Source organism: Rhinolophus sinicus, linkage group LG11 (assembly GCF_036562045.2).
Source record: "Rhinolophus sinicus isolate RSC01 linkage group LG11, ASM3656204v1, whole genome shotgun sequence".
NCBI lineage: Eukaryota > Metazoa > Chordata > Mammalia > Chiroptera > Rhinolophidae > Rhinolophus > Rhinolophus sinicus.
The window spans coordinates 7,811,275-7,836,965 of NC_133760.1; the positions used below are offsets into that span (position 1 = coordinate 7,811,275).

Genomic DNA, 25,691 nt, shown 5'->3' on the forward strand with positions numbered 1-25,691 from the left:
ACTGATTGGCTTAGACCCCCAGTTACCAGGGTGACCATTTCTAAACCAATCACAGGGATCGAGCTATGTTGATTAGTTCAAGCCCTTCAGTGCCCACCCCTGGAGCTAGGAGTTTGAAGGGTGTTAATCCAACCTAAATTTTATAGCTTTTATTACTGGGGTAGGGAGGGGAGGAAGGGACATTGTGAAGGCGATCACATATGCAGGACATTTCTTTCTTCTTTAAATTTTTTTTTGAAACAATCACAAACTTACAGGAAAGTTGCAAGTATGGTGCAAAATACTTTTTTCCCTCTGAATCCATTTTTAGAGCAAATTGTCAATTTGGTGCATCATTCTGAATATTATTCCTGAATATTATAGTGAGTGTGTCCTACAAACAAAGACATTCCACGTAAAAATACTTTTGTTCCCTTTGATTCATAAGTTTTATGTGAGACAACGGTAAAAACCCACATTCTTTCACCAAACCTTCCATTTATTCATTTACATATGTCTACAGGGACTCGCGGATTCTCATATCTATTACTCCCATTTTTAACTTTGATGCTCAAATGTTTCCAGATTTGATCAGCGGGAGCTCTTCAAGCTGGCTCCTGTGAGTGTTTCCGCCTGTTTTCGTCATTCTTTGAGCATTATCTTTCTTTCTGACCCCAAAAGATGTTCCAGTCTCGTTTTGTATCTTCCCTGTCTCCACTCCCGTGGAATCAGCCATTTTCCCAAAGGATAAGGGAGGGGTGTGTGTGTGTGTGTGTGTGTGTCGGGGGTACTTCTGAAAGCGGTTGACTTACCTCTCACCCCCGAAAGACCCCCTTGGACTCTGATTTCAATGCGGCTGGGCCCGGCCAATGGCAGAGGAGATGCTCTAGCGGTTGCCATGGAGACCGCCCGGCCGCAGAGGCAGTGACGTCACTGCGGGAGCAAGTGCAGAGGCCACATCTTCGTCTTAGCCAGGCCACAGGGTACTGGGGCAGCCTCTGGGCCAGTGGCAAGGGACTAACGGCTCTGCCTGCCAGGCCTCCACCCACAGCACCTCGGTGGCAGCGGCTCCCGCGAGATCAGCAGTCCCAGATCTGCTGAGATTGCCAGGGCTTGCAAAACCTTTGGAGGCCACCGCCAAGAAAGGGGAAGCAGCATCTTCAGACCCTCCCTGGTAAGGCCTTGCCCAGGAGCCACGAGCCAGCTGACAGACATCCACCTCTGCTTCCCTTTGCTTGAATCCCTAGGAATTCCCAAGAAGCCTTTCCGGAGGGAGGCTACAGTGCAGCCCCTGCAGGCAGAGCCCCGGGTATCCTTGATTAAGGTGGACAAATTGGGTCCGTGAGGCCTCTCTTTCACATAGCCTTCGGGAAGGGATCGTGGCATCCTGGATAATTTTTTGGATTCTCGAGGCAGCACAGGTGTGCACCAGCGGACATACTGCTGCCTCAGAGAGCTGGGCAAGATGCTGTTCGGTGTAAAGGACATTGCGCTGTTGGAGCACGGGTGCAAGGCCCTCGAGGTGGACAGTTACAAGTCCCTGATGATCCTGGGTATCCCAGAGGATTGCAACCATGAAGAATTCGAAGAGATCATTCGGGTCCCTCTAAAACCTCTGGGCAAGTTCGAAGTGGCTGGGAAGGCCTTTCTGGAAGAAGAGAGATCCAAGGCAGCTATCATTAGGCTGGTGGAAGATATCAATTATGCCGTGATCCCCAGGGAGATCAAGGGCAAGGGCGGCATGTGGAGGGTGGTCTACATGCCCCGGAAGCAGGACATTGAATTCCTGACCAAGCTGAACCTCTTCCTGCAGAGTGAGGGCAGGACGGTGGAGGATGTGGCCCGGGTCCTGAGGCAGGAACTGTGCCCGACGGTGACAGGCCCCAGAGAGCTGCCTGCCAGAAAGTTCTGTGTGCCCGGGAGGGAGGAGAAGCTGGGGGCTGGGGCCACCGTGGGGGTGGACCGGGTGTCACCTGTGGACTCGGTGGAGAAGGAGAGCAAGGCTGGAGAGGGCAAGAGGGGCAAGCGGAAGCACAAGAAAAACCGCCGACGGCACCATGCATCTGACAAGAAGCTGTGAGGTGACGCGGGGTGGGCGTGGGGGAAGATGAGGAAAGGTGGGTGTCAGCTGAGTGGGGGTGGGTAACGATTGTGGGAGGGTGGGTACCGTCTGAGGAAGTTTTGGGGAAGGCAAGTGAGTGTAGATCGTGTGTAACGGGTATTACTCAGTTGAGTGGGTAACTGGTTAAGAACGGGTGTCACCTGAGGACCTGGGAAACCCCTAACAAGTGTGAGGGTGGGCATTTTTGTCTGAGTTAACTTGTGGGTTACAGCTGAGTGGGTGTGGTTAACACTTGGTTGAGTGTGGGTCATTCGTTCTTCAGACATGTACTGCACACCTACTATGTCCCAGGCACTGTTCTAGGAGCTGGGGATACAGAAGGAAGGCAATCTTGCCTTCACAGCACTCATAGTAAGTGAGTGACGTGTGAGTTACTTGGTACATCTGAGTGGGTGTGGGTACCATTTGAATAGATGTGGGTAATATCTGGTTGAGTATGGAGTATTCATTCATTTGACAAATATTTCATGAGCACCTACGGTGTACCAGGCACTGTTCCAGGCACTGGGATACAGCAGGGAACAAAACAGACCCAAACCTTGCCCCCGCGGTACTCCTGTTAAATATTTGAGTAGGTGCGGGTAGCATCTGAGTTACTTGAATATAGTATATGAGTGGTGTGGGTAGCATCTGAGTGTGTAACATGAGTTCAAGTGGGTAATATTTGAGTAGTTGTGAGAGTAACAGCTGAGTATGTGAGTGGGTATTATTTCAGCGGGTGAGGGTAACTTCTGAATGAGGAAGGGTCTCAAAGACCCGCAAACAAAATCTGACAACCCTGAGACCCCGCGGGACCAGCTGCGCAGTCGCAGTCGGAGCCGTCCAGCGCGTCAGACTGTTGCCATGGAGACCGCGGGCTCTCAAGACTCCCCCCTCCATCCCCCGCCCCAGCGCCTGCTTTCCTACAAAGCAGGTGTTTGTAGGAAATGGAAGGGAGAAATCCGGTCCGGGATTCCAAGGTGTTGCTAAAAGTCTCTTACTAGAGTTCAGGAGAAGCCAAGCAGGAAGAACATGGCAGGGTGATCCCGGGGGAGAAAGACCGCTTCGACACCCCCGGCGGCGAGATGCTGGGGACAGCCCCTTTTGCTGGGTGTGTGTTGGGAGGAAGGAAGCACGAACCCCTTTAGCTTTGGGCCCTGCTGGAAATCCTGCCGTTGCAAAGTCTAGAGCCTTTTTTTGTTTCATAAACGGATGTACCTTGAAGGTACCTCTGGTACAAACTTGTCCCGGATGGGCAACCTATTTTGCACATGACAAGCAGAAACCACGCCTGACAAAGTGAGCTGCCTGATCGCCACCTCTGAGGAACTCACTGCTCCGTGTGTGACTCTATAAAAAGCTGTCGCTGTTTTCTACACGCTGGGTCTCCCTTGCAGGGATGGTCAGAACGGGGACACTTCTGCTCTGATTGGCACCTGGGGTGAGGGTATGGGTCTCCCTAAATTAAACACTAGAAGCTCTGACTTGGGCGGGGAGGGGTGCGCTCCACTCTCTAAAGAACAAAAAGCAAGACTTCCAAGGAATGGTCCAAAAGGAGGTCAATAATTAAAAGGTCACCTTCAAGAGTTATCCGTTAACAGCGTTGAGTCCCCAAGTCCCTGTGATGGTGAAGAACCAATAAAAAAAAAGGAAGGAAGGAAGGAAGGAAGGAAGGAAGGAAGGAAGGAAGGAAGGAAGGAAGGAAGGAAGGAGGAAGGAAGGAAAGAGAAAGAAAGAAAGAAAGAAAGAAAGAAAGAAAGAAAGAAAGAAAGAAAGAAAGAAAGAAAGAAAGAAAGAGAACGAACCCAATTAGGTAAAATCCAAATGTTCGTGGTAGACAGAGCTCTTCTCCAGGGCCATCTGACCTGTGAATTTCCAAACTTTCATTAGTTCAGAGATCTACAAATATTTGAGCTGAATTTCTTTTCAAAAATGTAATTTACAGGTGCGCACACACATGGGTGAGTGTGTGCTTAGATTCTTAGGTATCAAATTGTAGCACTGGAGACTCCCAAGGTATTACTGTGTGGGCAATCATGTCTGTGAATTCCAGCATCAAACCCCCTTTCTTATTTCTGAGAGGCTACCCCATTTTGCCCCCCTAGCAGAGCCAGAGTGCAGACAAATGACCCACCCCCAGACAAGTCAGAAACTCCTGTTAGGTCCATGCACTCCCAGCAGGTGTTAAGACAAAAGATTTTTAGAGTTCACTTGTGTTGACATAACCTGAAACCCCAAAGACTGATTTCTGTCCATTCCCCAAGCGGACTCTCTACCATCACCCTCAATATCCTTTTCTTTTGTGCAATGAATGGTTGAGACAGGGCTTTTCCTGCCATCCCCACACGTATATTTGAATTTCTTGCAAGTGCATCCCTGGTCTAGAAGTTCGTAGGTCTCTATTGATCTTTTTATTCCTTGTAAATTTCCAGCCTGGCCACACCCACTCCCAGAATATTGGACTACTGGGCTCATTGTTGCGTCAGAATCTGGACTTGAATAACTGCTACAGAAACCTCAGGCACATGTGTTGGTTGCATGCAGTTCTCCTATTAAGGCACAAGGGACAATGTGACATTTCTTATCATCATATTGCAATATTAAGTCTGCATTTGTGCTTATTGTGGGTTTCGGGTGTTTCCCATACAGCGTTCATATTTGTGATACACAGCACGGGAGGTTGTTTAATGTTGCCCCTAAACCCCAAATCTCCTACCACTTCTTTGAGTTTTTCTGGACCAGTTGAAGAGTTTCCTGACACTGCAATGCAAGTTGTGCAAAACTGACACCATTTGAAGTTGCTTTTCTGTCTGAGTCAAGACATCGCTGGTATAGCAGATCCTAAAAGAAAATTCCCAAGTAAATTAGATGTTCTGCTGATGGAAGGCTGCAGCTGGCCTTTGTAAACCCCCGATTTCAAAAGTGGATTCAGTTAAAATTCTTCATTGTTTTTTGTGGTTGATGTCTTATTGTACAAACTTAAAAAAATAAACATATGCTAATGCAATCAGTCTGCTCTTTGATGTGTTGGGGAAGCAGTGTTAAGATTTAAATTCGGAAAAACAATCTGGCTGCTAAAAAAATGTTCTGAAAACCACTCCCATGGGTTGCCTGAAGTTTTCCAGGGTTGGATTATTTTAAAAAGTGATTTATCAGATCTCATGGTCAAGAGAACACATAGCTTTCTTCTATCCCATGGTCTTCCAATGGCTGATGGGAAAGGTGAAACAATTTATCTGGGATAAAGACAATAACAGCTACCCTGTGTTCCAGGCACTGTGCAAACTCCTTCACATTCATCAATTCATGATATCTTCCCAACCCTTGAGATATGGCAGTGTAGGTCCACAACTCCTGATCCAAAATCCTTGGGCCAGGTGTGATTCAGAATTCTGGATCTTAGAAATTGATACAGTGATTATATCTTATCCTGTGTAATTCACCCCAAAGGGCGTTGGGGCAGCTCCAATAATCAAACTCATTAGTATTCTGTAGGGAAATGTAAAGTGAAATAAATTAAGATGATACATAGCCTCACATCAGTCTAGATCTTGCCTCCAGATGTTTGTTTATTTGTTTGGGGGTGTTTGTTGCAAAGTTTTCAGCTTTTTATTTTTTTTTTAATTAAATTTATTGGGGTGACAATTGTTAGTAAAATTACATAGATTTCAGGTGTACAATTCTGTATTACATCATCTATAAATCCCATTGTGTGTTCATCACCCAGAGTCAGTTCTCCTTCCATCACCATATATTCAATCCCCCTTACCCTCATCTCCCACTCCCCACCCCCCGTTTTCAGCTTTTTAGATTTCAGAAGAGGAGATATATGAATATGAACCTGTATTATTAATATTATATGATCATGACCGTCATCTCATTCGATGAATAAGGAAAGCGACACTCAGAGGTTAAGTGACTTGCCTAAGGCCACACAGGAAGGTTCAAGAGGGATTGTAACCCATGTCTTTCTACCCACAGCCTGTGCTCCTGACACAAGGCTGGATCTCTTTGGGTCTGGGGTGGCCCCAGCTGACCTTGGAGTCCTAGCGTGGTTTACAGAGCCAGGATTTGAACCAGGCTCAAGGCTACCTGAATAACCACTAGGCAACACTGCCCTTCTAAAGACCAAGGCTTACATTTTTCGAACATTTACATTCCCAGGTCCTGTGCCAAAGCTCAAGATACATGGTCTCATTGACTGCTGTTAAGCGTTGGCCACTGAGATCCTGGGTCCAGTGACAGTTGTGTTTTGCATTGACAGAAAAACCACAGTAGCCTGGTTTTCTCTCTCTGATTCCTGAACTTGATAAATGTGTGCCCAGCTCCCTCCATGTGCTGACATTCTCCATGTGCTGACAAAAGGCTGTTTTGGAAGCTGGGATGCCAGAAGGCAAACTAGTGAACACATTAAAGTAATGCCCCTCACAGGATATTACCTAACCTGACCCCTGGCATCAACAGGGCACACGATAAAGAGGGTGTCACTGCTGCTTCCTGCTGTATGTGTTGAGGATCTACTGTGTGCTGTCATTTAACCCATTGGTATCTGGTTCAGAGGTGTGGATAAATTGTATCCTGTTTATTGTAGACAGGGACCTGATTTCTGGACGTTCAAAATTGAGGACAAATCTGGTGACTGTGCCAAGGTTACAAGTGTCATCTGGGAGAGAAGTCTTTGGGGATTTCTCACCAATCTTATTCCCCACCTCAAACCTGCCAGGCAACTGGGCAAATAATGGAGGTTAAGAGTGTCGGGGTTGACAAATATCACCCCAACAAATTAAAAAAAAAAAAAAGAGTGTGGCAGTTGGAATCTAGTGATTCAGAGCTCAGCTCTGCCACTTCCTAGCTGTATGGCCTTCTTTGGCTTCAGTTTTTCTCATCTGGAAAATGGGAATAACACTTGCATAGGAGAGGTTCTGAGGATTAGAAGAGAAAATACACAGGGCCAGGGACAAAGTGGGTGCTCAATAAAAGTGAATTATAATCAGTATTATCACTTTCCCACCTTGTGGGCATATGCGATGGAAAACTGAGATGGAGATGCATATACTGATATGAAAGACTTCAAGACATGCTATTAAGTGCAAAAAAAGCAAGTTTTATAGTACTAGATCTAGCATCATTCATTCATTCATTCATTCATCAAATATTTTGAACACCTGCTAGGACTGTTCTAGATGCCGAGAATGCAGTAGTGAACAAACCAGGTGATTATCTCTGCCTTTATGGGACTAATGTTCTAATAGGGTGAGACAATAAATAAATAAGAAAATACCAGGAAGTGGTACACGCTGTGATGAAAACAATTTAGGATGATGTGAAAACCCCCCATGGGGTCAATTCTAAAATTACACATATGCTAAAGTAAGCATTTTTTCCCCCTGGAAAAGTACAGAGATATTTAACTGTGATTACTTTGGGGGAGAGGCTGGAGGCTTGGGGCTGGGACTGGGTTGCATTTCATGTTACACCTCTCTGTAACTCCAGCATTTTCTTAGCATGTGTGTGTGTCACTTTTAATATTACTATTGTTATTATTTTTAACGGCAACCAAGTGAAGCTGGGTAGAGAGATTTGGGCCATATTTTGTTTTCTCCCCCTATGTTCTGATTTTTCATTTCTTTTAAATAAATATAAAAGTGGAAGCTATAATTATCCTTTTTTGGGGGGGCGGGGCGGCTGGAGAAGGATCTTGCCTGCCAGAGACCTGGGCAAGTTAAAACACCCACAGTGAATTGCTCAGAGGTTGGCAATTTCTGTAAGAATGTTGAACATATGAGGTTTTCATTTCTAGGATAACCCTCCCTTCCTTCCAACCAAAGACAGAAACAGCGCAAATGTCTCAAATGCGAGGTCATTATTTTGACTTCTCAGATTTGGATTCTTAACTCATTATTCCACAAAAGGGGATTTTTAGCTTTGGGCCTCTACGAAGCAGATTCTAAGAGACGGTGACTTGGGGAATCAGACTTAAGGACGGGATGAGAAGCGGGAAAGAGGCGCTGCCCTGCCCCCCACCTCCGTCCCGCCACACTCTACCCTCTCAGAGCCAACCCGCGCTTTGGAACGCGTCTCCTCGTTGCCATGGAGACCGCTGGGAGGCTGGGCGAGAAACTGAGCAAAAGGGAGGAGCCGGGTGGCTCGAGGCCCGGCTTGGGCAGAGGCCCGGGATGGGGCTGGTGAGGAGGAGCAGAAAATCCAGCGAAGAAAAGCCAACCGAGTGAGCCAACTATTGTGCAAAGGCCTCGCTAAGACCCTGACCTCCCTCCATTCCCCAAGCGTCTTCCTTCCTCTTTCCCTCTTTCCCTTCCCTTCCTTTAATCTCTCCCTTTCCTCTTTTTCTAAACATCTGCCTGGTTCCTTCAGGAGTTAAATAAAACCACATATCTTGAGTTAAATAAAATTACATGTATTCATTTTTGTTGTGTCTGCTCGCTCGCGGGCGGTGAAAGAATTCACGAGTCAGATAGAAATATAGATTTATTAAAGTAAGAGGAGGGTCGGCTGGCCAGTCAGCTGGAAACTACTGCAAACTACTGCCTTGAGTCTTTGTTTGGTCTCAAGTTTTGTATTTACTAACCAGGCTGTAAATTGTTTTGGTCTGTAGTTGAGGGTGGGGGAAGGTGCGGTAAAGTTGGTTATGGCAACCTTTCCATACGTTATGTAGATTTAAGTTGGATCCAGAAGAGTGGATCCCATACAGATGAAAAACTTCCCAAGTCACAGGGCCTGCACTGGGCCGAAGTAAATAGAAACAAAAGAGAATCATTAAGAGGCAAAGAAAAGAAAGCTTTCAAAACTTCCCAAGCTAAATTGCACTTATTAATTTGAATTACACCAGAGGTCCAAATCTCAAAAATAGAAGATTTAGTGTCCCCTGTCTTAACAATTTTTATACTGTGTATTAAAGTCATTATTTTACAGGTTTCTTTACTTTTTTTTTTTTGACTGTTGGAATTTTGCTTTTGACAGTTGTGTTTCATTATAATTGGTTTCCTTTGTAATCCAATGGATGCAAATTTATGCTTTGAAAGACTTTATGCTGGAAAGGGTCCATGGCATGGTTAAGGATTCCTAAGCTATAGGGCCCTGGAGAGGGTTGGGGAGGGGGGAGGCAGAATCACTTCTCTAAAAACGTGCCATTTGAGCAGAGGGAGATTGCCAGAGAAGGTGGGGGCAGAGCATTCTGGGTGGAGGGAACAGCAAGTGCAAAGGCCCTGAGGTTGGGGGTGAACATACTGTTGGAGGAACAGTGAAAAAGCAGCAGGTATGATTGGAGTGGAACAGAGAGAGGGAAGTGAGGAGAACTGATAGGGCTTCGTGGGCTGAGGTGAGGACTTAGATTTTACTCCTAGATGAGAATTTTAGAAAAAGTACAGATAGGTCTGACTTAAGTTTTTAAAAGATCCCTCCAGCTGCCAGTTAGGGATGGATTGCAGGCTGCAAAGGGAAAGCAGGCAGCCCAGTGAAGAGGTGTTTTTTTGTGGATCCAGGCAAGCGATAAAGATCAGCTGTGTCTTCCGAGCCTGCCTGGATGGTTACTCCAGTGCCTAAGTTCAAATATCAGCCCCTCCACTTACAGCTGTGCAACTTCAGACCAGACTCAGTGTCCCCATTTGTAAGAAGATGATAGCGAAAGCATGCACCTTACCCTATAGCTTTTGAGCATTCATAACAACAGGCTATTCAGGGTGCCTGGTTCCAAGGAAACCTTCTGTGCAAGTTAACAATTATTATTACTAATGCCATTGTTATTATTGTGCATATCGGTGCTGACCTGGCTGCCTCAGCAGTACCTTGGGAGCTTTGCAAATCCTGGCCCCTGCATCTCAGGAAACCCCTATGTCTGTGGCCCAGTTTGAGGACCTTTGGTTTAATTTAATTTGTTTTAATTAACATTTTGGTTTGCCAAAAAGCCAAGCAATCCAAAAGGATATAGAATGAAAATGACACATCTCTGCCACCTGTTGGGGTCCCCAGTCCCCTTCCCCAGAAACAGCTACTGTTGGCAGAGCTTGTACATGTGCTAAGTACATGTACACACCTAGGCCTTTTGGCAGAGCTTGTACATGTGTGAGTACATGTATACACACACACACACACACACACACACACACACACACACACACACACACACCAGGTCAGGCTGTTTCAGATTCAAATCCAGATTCAATCATTTGCTGGCTGTGTCACTTTTATTTTCTCAGCTACAAAATGGGAATGATCATTGTATTACCTGTCTCATAATGTTATGGTGAAGATTTCATAAGTTGATTCATAGAAAACACAGTGGTGTCTAAGCACATAGGAAGTGCTCTATAAAAGTTAACTATCCTTTTTTCATAGCTGCTCAGTGTTTCACTGTAAGAATAGACCATAAAATTAAGTCAGTCCCTGCTGAACAATTAGGTTCATTCATTCACTTCACTCAAAAATATTTGTTGAGCACCTACTGTGTGTCAAGCCCCACTGGTACAGCTGGTGCATTAAGATCCTTGTACCACTTTTTTCACCCCTATTTATGGGTATATAGGGAGGAATTGCTGGTACCAGAAGTCACATAAATTTAGAATGGTAATATACGGTGTCAGTGGCTTTCCAAAGGACGGCCCCATTAGCACACCCACCTCTGGGCTAGGCTGGAAACCCGCACGTTTAGGATGGTAGGTTTGGGAATTGCTGCCTTATTCGGAGAAGGTGCTGACGTGGGCCTCGGCGCGCTTTCAGCTTGGAGGCGGTGGCCCCTTCCAGGCCCGGGGCGCGGCCACACCCCCGTGCGGGAGGGGAGTGAGGGCGACCCAAAAGGAGTGGACAGCCCCGCTGTCAGTCTTCTCGAGTCTGGGAGTGTAAAATGAGAAGGGGAAAGGTGGGCCTCACCCTGGGGGAGGACGAGAAGGAACTTCCCTCCCTGGAGCTCCACAGCACCGCGCGCGCGGGCAGGGAGGCGGGAGGCGCGTCAAGGTCAGCCTGGACTGGGGTGGCAGCCTGCCGAGGGGCGGGAGACCCTCCTGAGGGGCTGGGCTGCTCCTCCTAGCGCCTCGGCCATATTGAATAGCCGCGGCTGAGCTGTCTTTGTCTGCGAAGTCCTCTCCCAAGTTCCAGGCGCGTCCCTCGTGCCTGGGGCAGGAAGAGCCCGGGTCAGCCCGTGCGCCCCAACTTGGAGCTGGGACACCACTTTTGGAGCTTGCTGTGGGCTTTGAGCCTCAGGACTGACCTCACCCCGACTCACGTAAGCATCCTGGAAATTGATTTCCACCAGTTCTTAAGAGGGGACTCTGCCTTGGTCCAGACAGGACTTGTTGCAAGCAGAGAAATTGGGAGGTGTTGGCTCATCTCCGGCTGGGGAGGTGAGACTCTCCGGGCAGTGCTGCTGGGACCTCCCACCTCCACTTCGACCCCCAAGACTAGGGCCTTCGTGTAGTTTGGGCTTGTTGCCCCCACCCCAGATTTCACCCTGGAGATCTTAAAGACCCTCGAGAAAAGCCACGTGGGGGGCTGGTTCCCCTGGGGCTTCCTCCCGTCTCCCGACTGCCTAATCCTCTGGAGCGTCCCCGACGTCTGCAAAGATGTGGATTTGGACGTCCTCGTGGAAGCCTTGAAGCCTGTGGGGACCTTTAAGAAGATCGGCAAGGTGTTCCGCAGGGAGGAGGACTCCACGGTGGGGATGCTGCAGATTGGGGAGGACGTAGACTATTTGCTCATCCCCCGGGAGGTCAGGCTGGCTGGGGGCGTCTGGAGGGTCATCTCCAAGCCTGCCACCAAGGAGGCGGAATTTCGGGAGCGGCTCACCCAATTTTTGGAGGAAGAAGGCCGCACCCTGGAGGACGTGGCCCGCATCATTGAGAAGAGCACCCCTCACCCGCCCCAGCCCCCCAAAAAACCCAAGGAGCCCCGAGCGAGGAGAGTCCAGCAGATGGTGACCCCTCCTCCCCGGCTGGTTGTGGGCACTTATGACAGCAGCAACGCCAGCGATAGTGAGTTCAGCGACTTCGAGACCTCCAGAGAGAAGAGTAACAAGGGCCACAAAGGCTCAGGGCGTGGCAGGAAGGTACGCAAAATGCCCGTAAGTTACCTGGGCAGCAAATTCCTGGGGAGTGACCTGGAGAGCGAGGATGACGAGGAACTGGTGGAGGCCTTCCTTCGCCGTGGGGAGAAGAAACCCAGCGCGCCGCCAGCCCGCCGCCGCGTGAACCTGCCGGTCCCCATGTTTGAGGACAACCCGGGGCCCCAGCCATCTAAGGCGGACAGGTGGCGAGAGTATGTCAGCCAGGTTTCCTGGGGGAAGCTGAAGCAGAGGGTGAAGGGTTGGACGCCAAGGTCCAGCCCAGGAATGGGCGAGGCCCAGCAGGCCTCTACCAGGGTGGAGAGGGATGGGGTGCCAGGAAGTGCCAGCTGGGGGGATAATGTGGGGAATGCAGGAGATGGGCGAGTGCCTGAGGCCCCTCCAAGACGATGGAGGCCCAAGATCAATTGGGCCTCATTCAGGAGGCGCAGGACGGAGGAAGCAGCATCTGCAGTTCAGGGGACAGAGGCTGCAGGTACTCAGAGAGAAGAGGCTGCAGATGACCAGAGGGCAGAGGCTGCAGATGACCAGAGGGCAGAGGCCATAGCTGACCACGGGGCAGAGGCTGCACATAATGAGAGGGCAGAGGCCCCAGCTGTCCAGGAAGCTGAAGCCTTAGCTGCCTCGGGGGCCACAGGAGCCACCCCAGGAGTTAGGGCCCGAAAACAGGTGAAGACAGTGAGGTTCCAGACCCCTGGGCGCTTCTCGTGGTTTCGCAAGCGCAGGAGAGCCTTTTGGCACACTCCCCGGGTGCCAACCCTGCCCAAGAGAGTCCCCAGGGCAGCCGAGGCCAGGAGCCTCAGGGTGCTGAGGGCCGAGGCCAGAGCAGAAGCAGAGCAGGGTGAACAAGAGGACCTGCTGTGAGGTGCTGGCAGGGAAGCCAGAGCACCTGCCACCCACTCACTAACTTATTGGCCACTCAGGACGCATCCCTCTCTCTCCTGCCCTTGGACAGAGATGATCTTTCTGCCTCCACACCTGAAATAGGAGGTAGAGTGAAGGCCAGGCAGTGCCCCTCATCTCTCTACTTAGCACCCCTTTTCATGTTAAAATTTTATCTTTCATGCATTGATTTTTAAAAGTCTTTCTAGTAACCCAAGGAATGTAAAGAAGGAAACCTATACAATGGGGTTGCATTAACTTCCTCAAAAGCAACTCCAGGTGCTCAGCTTGAAAAAGGGAGCGAGGGCCCAGAGGAGCGAGGGCCTGGAGAAATTCCTCTCTTCCCCTTTCTCATCTCCCTTCCTCCTGCACGCTTCACATTAACTGCCTCCTTGAATTTACAAAGAGGGCACAAGTCAACATGGAAATAAAAATGTTTACAAACTTATTTCTTGGCTTTGGACTTGGCAGCGGAAGAATGCTCCAGGGTGATTCTGTCACGTCCTTGTGTCCCCTCCATGACCTGTGTTTATGTCACTTTGCTTGCCATCCCCACACCCTTGGTTTCTGCCAGGTCCAAGGGTCGAGGGCCTGCAGTTTATACACTTCATACGTTTTACAAGGGACAAAAGAATCATCTGGAAAATGTGTCTAAATGCAGATTCTGGGACCCTTCATGCCAGAGCTGTGAGTAGCACTGGCTGTGCCCCACCAACATCTGGGGCAGCTTCGCCACTGGACACAGTGACAAATCATTGCAATAGGAACAGGTCCAAAGGGGGGTTGTGGTGTAGTAATGTGGAGCGTGTTGTGACTGGTGCTTACAATCGGGGAGAAATCGGGTTGCTAAGGCCCTGTGGGAGCTGGAGAACATCTCTCTATTGTTTGTGTCCCCCACCCCACCCCCACCAGTGAAAAAACAGATAGCAAACGACCACACCCCAACCTCACTGGAGGCCGGAGAAAAGGGAATTATGGAAGAGGTCAGCCCTGTCCTGACTGGCTGCAACCTGGCCTGAATTTCTTAGTTTTTTTTCCCCTTGGAACTTAAGAATGTTCAGCCCTCTCCACCCTCTGCCCCCAAATTGGTCACTGCTGGTGGGGCTTGCTGTGTGATGCTAATAGCCCCTTTGAACTAGGCGTACCATGTTTCCCCGAAAGTAAGACATAGCTAAGACATAGCCGGAAAATCAGCTCTAATGAATCTTTTGGAGCAAAAATTAATATGACCTGGTCTCATATGATATGAAATGATATCATATGATATATCATATGAGACCGGGTCTTATATAAGACCGGTCTTATGTTAATTTTTGCTCTAAAAGACACATTAGAGCTGATTGTCTGGCTAGGTCTTATTTTCGGGGAAACACGGTAGTTAACAGCTCATATATGGGCAAAAAAGAGCCCCCAGTGAAATTTGGAAAAAAGACGTTGTGGACCCCACCTGGAGAGATGGACTTTGGGGCCTGACGTGGGGGGAGATAACCAAGTGGGTGGGGCCATCTCTGCAGTGGCCAGTGAACACTCTGGATGCCAGGTTGGTGGGGGCTGTCATGTCTGCTGCCCATCTGGGAGAATAGTGGCCTCCTGACCTGGGGGCCCGGCCTGTTTGGGTTGCTGGAAGGTAAAAGGAGAGCGGAGCAGAGATGGTGAGAGACCTGGAGACACTCAGAGACTTTAGGCAAATCTATCTCCCTGCTAATTCTCAGTTTGTTCCTGTCCCCAGCATCCCAGGCATGGGCATCCAGCAGGACACTAGAGGTGAAAGGTCCCATTGGTAACCTGAGACAATACCAGGGCTTTCAATATTTTTTAATCCAAGGGGGTTTCAAATGGTGCCCGCAGGGACCAGCCCAAAATACAGCCCATTCGTGCTTCTGGGATAGTGGTTTCAAACATACTGGGATTTTCAGGGAGAAAGTCCCCAGAAAACTGGAGTTTTGTCTCCAAACCAGCCTTTCTCTGGGCAGGCCCAGCCACTCCTAACTATCACCAAAGAGAAAATGAAACACAGATGTAGAGATGCTACCCTGCAACAGATGGGGCCTTTCTGGGTCCCCCTTCCCAGGTCCCATGGTGATGTAGGAAAAGATGAAACCATTAGGCGGACAGAGTGAGGAGGGATTTGGAGTTAGGTTGCCCAGCTCACCTCCAGCATTGCCCCTTACAAGCTGTGTGACCTTGGGATGGTTACTTAACCTCTCTGTACCTCCAATTACTCATCTGAAAGAGAGATTATCATAGAGCTTTCTTCCCAAGATTGCTGAGAGGATTGAAGACCTGATGTGTTAGAGCTCAAATCAGCCCCAATGGACCTTATCTCCTCTTAATCCTGTTATATGTCAGAGGAGACCAATTCTTTACAAGACCCTACTACAGCAGCGGTTCCCAATCCTGGCTGCTGTGTGGAATGACATGAGACCTTTCAAATGCCCATGCTCAGCCTTAACTATCAGAGGTTTTCATGGAACTGATCCAGGGTAAGGTGGGGACATGCGGAGCTCTAAAGCTTACGGGGTGATTCCAATGTGCACAGGGGCTGAGAACCGCTACCCTAGGCTTCCTGGAGATAATCAGACCCCATAGTAAAGGTTCTCAGAATCACTTGGAGGTTCTCAGAATCACTCAGAAACACAGAATACTGGGGCCCAACCCCAAGTGATTCCATAGGTCTAGAGTGGACCCAAGAATGTTCAGTTTTATGAAGTTCTCAGGTGATGCTAATGCCGTTGATCCCAGGACCTCACGTGAAGAACCGCTGCCCTCCAGGAATATCCACTTTCCGCAGCCTGGCGTTCAAAGGCCAGGTGGAGCCTCTGGCGCTGGGCCAGAGCCTGCAACATCTTTAACTAGCGGTGCTGGAGCGCCCACCGGTGGGCACCGCAGGCGCCGCAGCTCTTGTGGGCTTTCTCCCCGCTCCCCAGTAAGGCGTGGTAGCGTCGTCTACTGCCCCCGGAGTCCCCAGTCTTTTCTCGCAGTAGTTTTAGGACCCGACCACACTCCCAGGAGTCTCAGGACTTGAGCGGGCCAGGGACCAGGAAGGGTCAGCCCGGGGGTGGGAAACGAGGTTGGGTATGGTATGGGGTTGGGAGCCCGGGCACCTGGACTTCATGTCCTGGACCCGTTATGTGGTTATGAGAGGAAGCTCTGGAGTAGGACAAATCCGGGATTGAGCTCCTTCTCCGACTCTCTGAACCTCAGTTTCCTCATCTGGGAAATGGGGAGTGAAAACCTGCCTTCATCTAAACCTTTTCCCCCAAACCTGGGCTATCCACAGACTCAAACCCGCGCGCACGCGCACACAACCCCTCCGCCCCCCCTTCCGCCCCGTCCCCAATCTATTCACCTCGTAGAACCTCACAGAGACAAACAATACCGAAGCCTGGCCCGGGAGGGGTGGGTGATGAAACCTGAATAACCCCCTAGTATCACAGCCTCGGCTCAGAGCTTTTTCACCTGTGTTCCTGCCCTCTGGATGGCTTCCCTTGGGTATCCGCCTGCCTCACCCCTCACTTATTTCGGGTCTTTGCTCAAATGTCACCTCCTCAGTGAGGGCTTCCCCGCACAACCTTGAACAGGTGATGATTGCAAACCCTCTCCGGCCCCACCTCCTCAGGCCCCGCCCTCCGGGTTTTTCTCCCCCGCAGCCATCACTGTCTAATGCAGGACCCTGCGCTTCTCTAGGAGGCTTATTATCTGTCCCCCGTGGGTAACGCTCCCCGAGGCTCTGCATTTGTCTGTCCTACTTCCTGGGGCAGCCACAGCTCCGGGCTCGGATACACGTCCTTTAAGTTTCGCGCAGCTCTCTCGGCCTGGTCCCAGGAGCTGTCTTCTCCCAACCGAGATGGCAGCGTTCCGTGGGGTCCTCGGGACCGCGGCACCTCCGGGCTCCCCGTGGGGACAAACCCGCTGCTAACCGGCCTGTGTGGGCCCCGCGCGCCGCCCTTTCCAGCGGGATCTCAAGGCCTTTTAGACCCTGCCACTTGGACCCGAGACGCTGCTCCGCGCGCCCCTGGGCTCCCTCCCGCCAGGGCGGAGCGTTGCAGCACCTTCTTCGCCCGGCTCATCTGGGTCAGGTTCTCCAAGCCCGCGTGGTTCATTCAGTCAGTCATTCGACAACTGGAAACAGCAGCCCCCGTGTGCGGGCACTGGGCAGGCGGCCCGGTACAGGACGGACCACACTCTCGCCTGCCCTCCCCCCACAGGGGTCCTGCTCCCACTCTGCTGCTCCTCACCCCTCGCTCATCCACCCCAGCTCCCCATCATCGGTGGGACCCTTGGCCTCAACCACGTCCCGATTCCTCTGCCAGCTGCGCTGCTGCTGGTCGCCCAGGGGCACTGGTGGCAGTTGGAAGCGGTAGGTGGGGACGCTATCTGGAGGCTGCCGGGGCTGCGGTGGCAGCCGCAGCAGCGACGTGAGCCGGGGCTCCTGGATCCCTCCTCCGGCATGGGCTCTGTTCGCGGAGCCTCCGCGCCCAGCGACCTGGGCTCTGGGCAGCAGCAGTCCCCTGGCGGGGAGCAGCTCGCTGCGTTCCCAATCTGTGGGCCCCCTGATCTCCCCCTTTCTGCACTTTGCCTGCAAAACGCGTGTCGCCAATTCCCTCTATTAACCTCCCTGACAAACACAGTCAGTGCGAGGCTTAGAAACACATACCTGTGGCAGGTGGCAATCAGAGCTCTGCAAAATGAGATGGGAATGGGCGGGAATGGTGACATTTTCACAAAGGTGGTCAGGGAAACCCTCCTCGGAGAATGTGATATTTGAAGAAAGACCTGTGTGAAGTGAAGGACAGACCCATGTAAATATCCTGGTAAGGGCTCTCCAGGGAGCAGGAACAGCAAGTGCAAAGGCCCTGAGGCAGAAATACGTCCCACGTGTTCTCTGAACAGCAAGGATTTTTGAATGACTGGAGCCATGAGAGAACCGTGGGCAGGAAGGCCGAGAGCTGAAATGGGGACAGAGTGAGTAGACCCGTGCTGTCCCAGAGAACATTCTGCTATAATGGAAATGTTCTCTACTTGCACTGGCCACATGTAGCTCTTGAGCACCTGTAATATGCCTGGTACAACTGGGAAAAAAAAGCATATTCAATTTTATTGAATTTTAATTGCACTTAAATTTAAATGACCCCAAATGACCAGTGGTATTGGACCGAGAAGTTCTAACCATTATAAGGACTATAGCTTTGACTTTTAGTGACATAGGAAGCCATTAGAGGGTTTGGGGAAGGGAGTAATTGGCTGGGACTTGACTTCTTGGTAAAACCAAGTCAAAAGGCCAGCCCAGATTCTAGCAGAGAGGAGACAGACTCCACCTCTCGTTTAGAGCAGTCCCAAGCACACACAAGGAGAAAAATAAATAGTGGCCATTTTGGAGACAATTCCCCACGTGTGCCCTCTCGCGGCGGCTGGCACAGAAGACCGGGAGTCAGTTTGCCCCGCTCTGGAGTGGACGCATCCATCTTTGCCCTCCCAAACCCAGCGTGAGCATCCATTCAGGGCTTAGAGGTGGGGTGGGTACTTTGGTGACCTGGTGATGCCAGCAAGAATATTCACTATTTTTAAAGCAGGAGCGACTAACTGCTGCCTGCAGGGCCCAGTCCCCAAATTCAGCCCATGGGTGACTCTGGGATTGTAGTTTTCACTCCAAACCAGCGTTTACCTGGATCGGCCCAGCCGCCCCTCTCTGTTCCCTAAGAGAACGACAGAACACAGACATGGAGTGGGGAGAGTCTGCTTGGGCATCTGGGAAGGAGAGAGATGGAGACGTTTTTCTGTCCTCCATCCTTCTTGGGGGAGCAGGGAGAGATGTGGAAACGGAGCAGTGGGGGTAGGATATTTGGAGTGGGGTTGCCTGGACTCACTTCCACTCTCCCCTTATCCTCCTTATGACCTTGGTTACTTATCTCTCGGTGTCTCCATTTAGGCACCTGAAAATGGGGATCACGTTCTCAGCATCCTCAGGAAGATGGGGAAGCTGTGACTCCAATGCTTAGAGCAGAGCCCAGTGCCCAGCCAACCCCCCCTCCCACGCCCCACAACGCTCAGGAAGTCCTACTGAGGTTATTATTCACGGACAGGTCACTTCCAGACCATCTCCCACCTGACCGTGACCAAGAAGGTGTGTGTGTGTGTGTGTGTGTGTGTGTGTGTGTGGAGGGGGCAGACCACTGTGTGCTCCAGGACAGCGCATGGATTGCGATTGCCTCCTGGTGACTCAGGCCCCACCTGATCTGCTCCAGCTCATCCCTGCAGCTCATCCCCACACCCAGCGTTCCACCTGCCCCAGAATTTGGGGGGCAGGGAAGGGGTGTTCAGTCACAGACTCTGGAGTCACGTGGCCATGGTTTGAATCAATCCAGACTGCCTGGGTTCAGAGTCCAGCTCTGTGTGACCCTGAGGAAATCATCTCTCTATTTTTTATCTGTAAAATGTGAACAATAAGTGTGCCTAAACTTGCCTTAAAACAATAGGAGCGTAACAGCTAAAACATGGAAGCAACCCCAGGGTCCATCTACTGATGAATGGATAAGCAAAATGTGGTATATACATACAATGGAGTATTATTCAGCCATAAAAAGGAAGTTAATTTGGTAATATGTTACAGCATGGATGAACCTTAAGTGAAATAAGTCAGTCACAAAGACAAATACTGTGTGATCCACTTATATGAGGTAGTTACAATAATCAAAATCATGACATTAAATATAATGATGGTTGCCAGAGGCTGGAGAGAGGGGGGAATAGAGTATTATTGTTTAATAGGTATAGAGCTTCAGATTTCCAGATGAAAAAAGTTATGGGGATGGATAGTGGTGATGGCTGTACAACAGTGAGGATGTTTGTAATACCACTGAACTGTACACTTAAAAATGGCTGAGATGGTAAATTTTATATTTATATGTATTTTTTAAAAAAGATTTTACTGGGGAAGGGGAACAGAACTTTATTGGGGAACAGTGTGTACTTCCAGGCCCTTTTTCCAAGTCAAGTTGTTGTCCTTTCAGTCTTAGTTGTGGAGGGCGCAGCTCAGCTCCAGGTCCAGTTGCCGTTTTCTAGTTGCAGGGGGCACAGCCCAGCATCCCTTGCGGGACTCGAGGAATTGAACTGGCAACCTTGTGGTTGAGAGCCCACTGGCCCATGTGGGAATCCAACCGGCAGCCTTTGGAGTTAGGAGCATGGGGCTCTAACTGCCTGAGCGACTGGGCCGGCCCCAATATATTTATATGTATTTTAATTTAAAAAATAAAATTAAAAAAATAACCTGAATGCTTCAAACTGTTCTTGGAATATAGTAAGAGCTATAGAAAAAAATGTTATTGTTATTTTTGTAATCAGTGTTGAATCCCACATCCCCTGTTCAGAAACGATCAATCTGGGCAAGTTTTTCTGCCCTGCGCACCTGAGCGCTGGAGAAGCACTTCCGTGGGCACGTCTCCAATTAGCGGTCTTGGAGCGCCCCCTGGTGGGAACCACGGGCTCTGCGACTTGCGTGGGCTGAGGCTACCAACCTGGTCTTGCCTGCTGGGGGTGGCGGGGAGGAGGTCGCTTCCTGTCCCGGGAACCCTCATTCCTCTCTCCGGCTGTTGTAAGACCTGTTCACACACGAGGGAGTCTAGGAGCGCCCCTCTCCTTGCCTGAGCCGGCCAGGGGCTGGGACAGGATTAGCCTCAGGAGGTGATGTAGGGAAGGGGGCGAGGAGGAGGTCAGGTCCTTGGTGCGGGGGCACCGCGGCCTCAGCCTCGGCGATCCGGTGTGATCCGTCCGCGGGACTGGAGGGCGGTGATGAGAGGGACCCTGAAGTTAGACAGACCCATGTTCGATTTCTTCCCCGCCTCTCTGAGCCTGTTTCCTCATCTGGGAAATGGGGGTGAAAACCTGTCTGCATCGTGTTCACCAGTGTCAGCCCCGGAAAGCAACTGGCCTGGCTTCCACCAGTTGGTGAGAATGTGAAAAAAGGTGAGGGGAGCTAAGTCAGGAAGTAGGGTTAAGGGTGGACCTAAATGGATTTCCTTTAAAAGAATAGTTTTCACCTGAGATCATCTCCCACCTTCTCTTGGCTTTGAGGTTTCCTTTCTTCACATGGGTTTTATTTTTGTTTGTTTTTATTTGTTTTAGGCCACATGAGAAGCTTGTGTTTGGGAGTCTCCAGTATGCGAGGATTGTATGGAGAGTGACACCCAAACTTGGGATGTCCGTTCTCTACTCTGGACGTGCAAACTCCAGCTGGTGGTGGTGGCTTCTCTGAGACACAGGGAGGTTTGGTAGTTTCAAGGTGTGAAGTAGGCTCGAGTCAGCCCATGTCACAATCACACTAACCCACCCTAACTCACAGACACCCAGACACACCCACACAATCCCCCCACCCCACACAATCACACACCTACCCACCCAGGTACACACACACCAAACTGACTAGTATCCTTTCACATGTCCACACACCCCATCACACACACATGCAGCTCCTTCCCCATTCCACCCCTCATCCTTGCCCATTCTCCCTTCCCAGCTTGGTGCCAAATGGTCTTTTCTGGACGCTCTTGGCAGATCTGGGCGTGTCCCAAGGAACAAGATTTGCAGTGGGCATTAGGGAACTTGCCCTGGGCTGAAGGGGTGCAGATGGGAACTCCAGGAGGGAATGTGCAGTTTGAGGCTTGGGCCAAGCCCTTGGGCAGGAGTGGGTGTGGCATCAGACTTGAAGACCATGCCATCTTCCCTTAGACTGGGAGTGAGCTGGGGTCTTCCCTTCCTAGGGAGCCTTGGGCTTCACCCTGATACCACCCCCATCCCCAGGTCCCACTGCCATCCAGGTGCCTCCTTACTCAGCCGGTCTCCTTCCTGGTCCTTCCTCCCCACTCCCAAACCTTCCCAACAACCGTCAACAGATCTGACTCTGTCCCCACTTGCTCAGAGCCTATCATGGCTCCCCACTGACCTCAGGACAAAGCCCAGCTCCTCACCATGGCCCATGAGGTCCGAAAAGGCCTGGCCTGTCCTCCTCGGTATCTCATTCCAGCCTAAAGTGCCTGGACCAGGTCAGGTGCCTCCTCTGGGTCGTCACTGTCTCCCCCACTTAACTGTGAGCCCTGGGAGGGTAGGTGCATGGCTGTCTTGTCATTGATGAGTCCCCAGCACCACCCAGCACGGAGAAGAGACTCAAGGAAGTTTGTTGAAAAAAGGAATGAAATAATTCGGTTTCAACTTTGGCTCCATATTTCTTTTCCCTGGGCTGTGGCTTCTTGTGCCCACCAGAGGGTGCTTTAATCCAACAACTATTTAATTCAGCGCATTTGCCATCTTGGGCATTGGGAAAGGAGTAACTGACACCAACAGCAGCTAATTCAGCTCTACTGCGAACCAGGCCCATGGCATGCCCCACGCACCCGATCTCCACATCAACTAGATGAGACCTAACCAAGATGGATGAGGAAAGCGAGGCTCAGAGAGGTTGTTTAATTTCCCCAAATCACACAACATCTAAGCTGCAGATAAGCTCCCAGTCCCAGCCTGTGACTTCACAGCTCTTTGTTCTTTGCCAAGGTCCCAAAAGAGATGGTGGTGACCAGGTGCTGGTCCCCTTGATGAGGATGGGGAATGTTTGGAAAGGGGGCCTCTAGCCAGGCGCCTCCCCACTTCTACCTGTTGTAGGGCAGATTCTTCAAAGGCTGACCTGGGTAATTCTCACAGCAGCCCCATGATGCGGGTTCTGTTATCATCCCCATTATACAGATGAGGAAACTGGGCTCAGGAACGTTGAGAGACCTGTCCAGGGTCACAGGCCTGGAGGTGGCAGAGTCATGATTTACCCGACAGGAGGCTGTAGCCAGGGCAGGACACAGAGGCCTGGAATGCCAGGATGAGGAGATGGACCGCCTTCTGGGAGGAGGAGGAAATAACTAAAGGGTGGGGGTCTTGAGAGGAAAGGGTCGTCCTTTGTAGGTCTGCACCAAAGGTTCAGGGAGCCCAGGGAACCTCGAGATCTTGGGAATTCTCATTTTATAAAGAACCTGAAGGATACAGACTAAGGAAAAAGGAAGTAACAGTGAAATTGTGAAGCTATCAGTTCCTTATGGAACCTGGAAAAACTGTCCTGGTAATATTATTAAGTGCAGCAAAAAGGCATTGGTAGAAATGTATTGCATTTTGGTTAATTAAAGAAATAATTTCATAAAGCTAGCACTTACTGCCTGCTAATGACATGTCAGGAATTGTCTAAGAATTTTACATGAGCTTTTGTCATTAATCTCTATACTTCATGATTCCCATTTTACAGGCAAAGAAGTTCCATGATGTCCAAGTGTGGCAAAGAGAGGTTACAAACCCAGGTATTGTGACCCTGGGCCCCGGTGCCCACAACCCTAAACTGGCTCTGTGCACCGGCTCAGAGTTTTGGTCATTTTTCCATGGCTCCTCAAAAGAAATACGCGTTTATTTTCTAGTTAGGTCCAAACAACCTGATAACAACTTAGTAGCTATTTAGAAAATATACTGAAAGAAAAACTTTGATTTCATTCTTAAATAAGCATAATTATTTACTAATGGGGTGTGTGTATCTGTGTGTGGCGCTGCACAACTTCTCAAACCTTGGGATCAGATTGAACACCACCACCCTCATTTCCCTTCCCGCTCTGATTTTGGCCTGCGATTTGCTTATTATCCCCGCAGCCAACGAAGCGCAGCTTTAAGAAGACATGACGTCATCGAAAGGACTGCGGCGGGGCTAAGGTGGAAGCTGCGAACTACCTGAGCTGGTAGTTCCCACAGTGTCCGACAGATGTCGCTGTGTTTCCCTGAAAAATGTTAAATCTCTCGGCTTACAATTTGGGAACCACGGTGCAGGTGCTTCTTTAAACATATATACAGAGAACTGTCATTGGAGGGGTGTGTTTGAAAGCGTAGATGGTTCACGAAGAGCTGACTACATATATGTATAAAACGAAAATGGAATCCCTAATTCACACTGCATACAAAAGATGGACTCAGAGACCTCTATGCCAAAGAAAAAACAAAAAATTCACAAGACTGGGAGGCAGGGAAGCATCTCGATGGAGATAGAGGGCAGGAAGAAGTACATCTTGAACAAAACTCCTAAAATACAAACCAGTAGGCAAACCACGAAGTTGATTATATCAAAATGAAGAGTTTCTGTTAACATGTCACCATAGACAAAGACACAAAAGAATGGAAGAAGATTGCTACAAATTTCTAGGTGTTGGGAATACACGATGAGAAATGTACACGATACTTATGCAAATCAAGGAGGAAAGGAAGGCATGCACAATAGAAAAACAGGTGAAAATAGGAACAGGCAATTTAGAAGAGGGGTCACGTCAACAGCTCATCCACACATGATCAGATGCTCAAAATCATTAAAAATTATAAATATACAAAATAAAGTAACAATGAGTTACTGCTTTATACTTATGAAACTGGAGACACTTGGATAATGCTATTAATATGCCCATTTTCCAGACGAGAAACTTGAGGCTTGGTGGGGAGAAAGTGCAAGGGGTGCTTGCCAAGCCCACACAGCTGGGAAGTGGCAGGACAGGAAGTGAACACAGGTTCTCTCTGATCTCAAAGCCCAGACTCTCAACTGCTGTCAGGTAGCCTTGGCAGCGCCATCCCTTCCCTTCATTCACAAATTCATTCATTCATTTATCCTTCCATCAATCCATCAAACTGAGCACCCACCCTGGATGGATACAGTTGTGATCAAATAGGTCCGGTGTCAGCTGACAATGTTAATCACACAAACAGCTGTTTAATGACAGCTGTTTAATGACTACCTGTCAATTCTATGGACGGTTATTTCCCAGGGCATTGACCTGGCAAATGGGAAAGACCGAGTTACAGGGGGAACGTGTCTAGTGCAATCATTCATATCAATGAACTACAATCAACCATCTTAGTCAATGACTTGTCAAGTTGTTTTTAGAAAATGTTATGTCTAATTTCTCCCTCCTATTTTTAAAAAACACAATTTTTGTTCACATATATGATGAAAATGTTTGGATATGGTGGGGGAGATAATTTTTAAAAAACTAACTGTCTTTAAGGGGGTATGAAAACAAAAAGTTTGATGTCCACCAACCCTAGGGGATTTACAATTTTCTATCAATGTTCTTATTGAATTTAAAGTGGGACAGAACATAGGACACAACCCCGGCAAGGAAGCCTCGGATGGACCAAGCAGGAAAAGCTCGCTCTGAGGACAGACCTGCGATGCTTAGGCCACGGTGAAGCACAGGGGGTGGTATGGGCTGGGGCAGGCAAAGGACGCCCCCAGCTGTCTGTTGGAAGTCCTTCCAGAGGTGTGCACGTGTGTACAATGAGCCGTGTTCTTTCTGCCATACAAATGGCATCACATTCTACACACCTTTCCGCTCCTCCCATTTTCCACTCAACGACACGTCTTAGAGTTGATTTCTTATCAAGACATGTAGAGCTGTGTCTTGACCACAGGTAACTTTTCTTTTTCTCTTCTCTCTCCCACCCCCTATTCCTTTCTTCCTTTTTTTGTTCGGGGTGGGGGATGTGTGTGTAACAGCTTTACTGAGATAATTCACATACCATACAATGCATCCATTTGAAGCATACAGCTCAGTGGCTTTGAGTATATCCATAGTTGTACAACATGACCACAATCAATTTTTA

The 25,691-nt window shown here is 49.5% G+C and overlaps 2 protein-coding genes across 4 annotated transcripts; both read left to right on the forward strand.

Annotated features, from left to right (window-relative positions):
* Window positions 1-915: 915 nt before the first annotated feature.
* Window positions 916-5,087, forward strand: PNMA8C (PNMA family member 8C). Of its 3 annotated transcripts, none has more exons than XM_074316226.1 (2): window positions 916-2,096; window positions 4,513-5,087. In XM_074316226.1, the coding sequence occupies exon 1, from the start codon at window positions 1,445-1,447 to the stop codon at window positions 2,057-2,059; it is 615 nt and encodes a 204-aa protein (XP_074172327.1). In that variant the 5' UTR covers window positions 916-1,444; the 3' UTR covers window positions 2,060-2,096; window positions 4,513-5,087. The 3 variants fall into 3 exon arrangements, with proteins under 3 accessions (XP_074172327.1, XP_019608231.2, XP_019608232.2); XM_019752672.2 differs by having other exon boundaries at window positions 917-2,060; window positions 2,364-5,087; XM_019752673.2 differs by having other exon boundaries at window positions 917-2,060.
* A 5,871-nt stretch (window positions 5,088-10,958) lies between these two features.
* CCDC8 (coiled-coil domain containing 8) lies at window positions 10,959-13,479 on the forward strand. The gene has a single exon (XM_019752573.2). The coding sequence runs from the start codon at window positions 11,751-11,753 to the stop codon at window positions 13,011-13,013; it is 1,263 nt and encodes a 420-aa protein (XP_019608132.2). The 5' UTR covers window positions 10,959-11,750; the 3' UTR covers window positions 13,014-13,479.
* Window positions 13,480-25,691: the final 12,212 nt, after the last annotated feature.

Bases quoted from the DNA above. Each gene is read 5' to 3' on its own strand.
- CCDC8 (XM_019752573.2), top strand. From the start codon at position 11,751: ATGCTGCAGATTGGGGAGGACGTAGACTATTTGCTCATCCCCCGGGAG.
- PNMA8C (XM_074316226.1), top strand. From the start codon at position 1,445: ATGCTGTTCGGTGTAAAGGACATTGCGCTGTTGGAGCACGGGTGCAAG.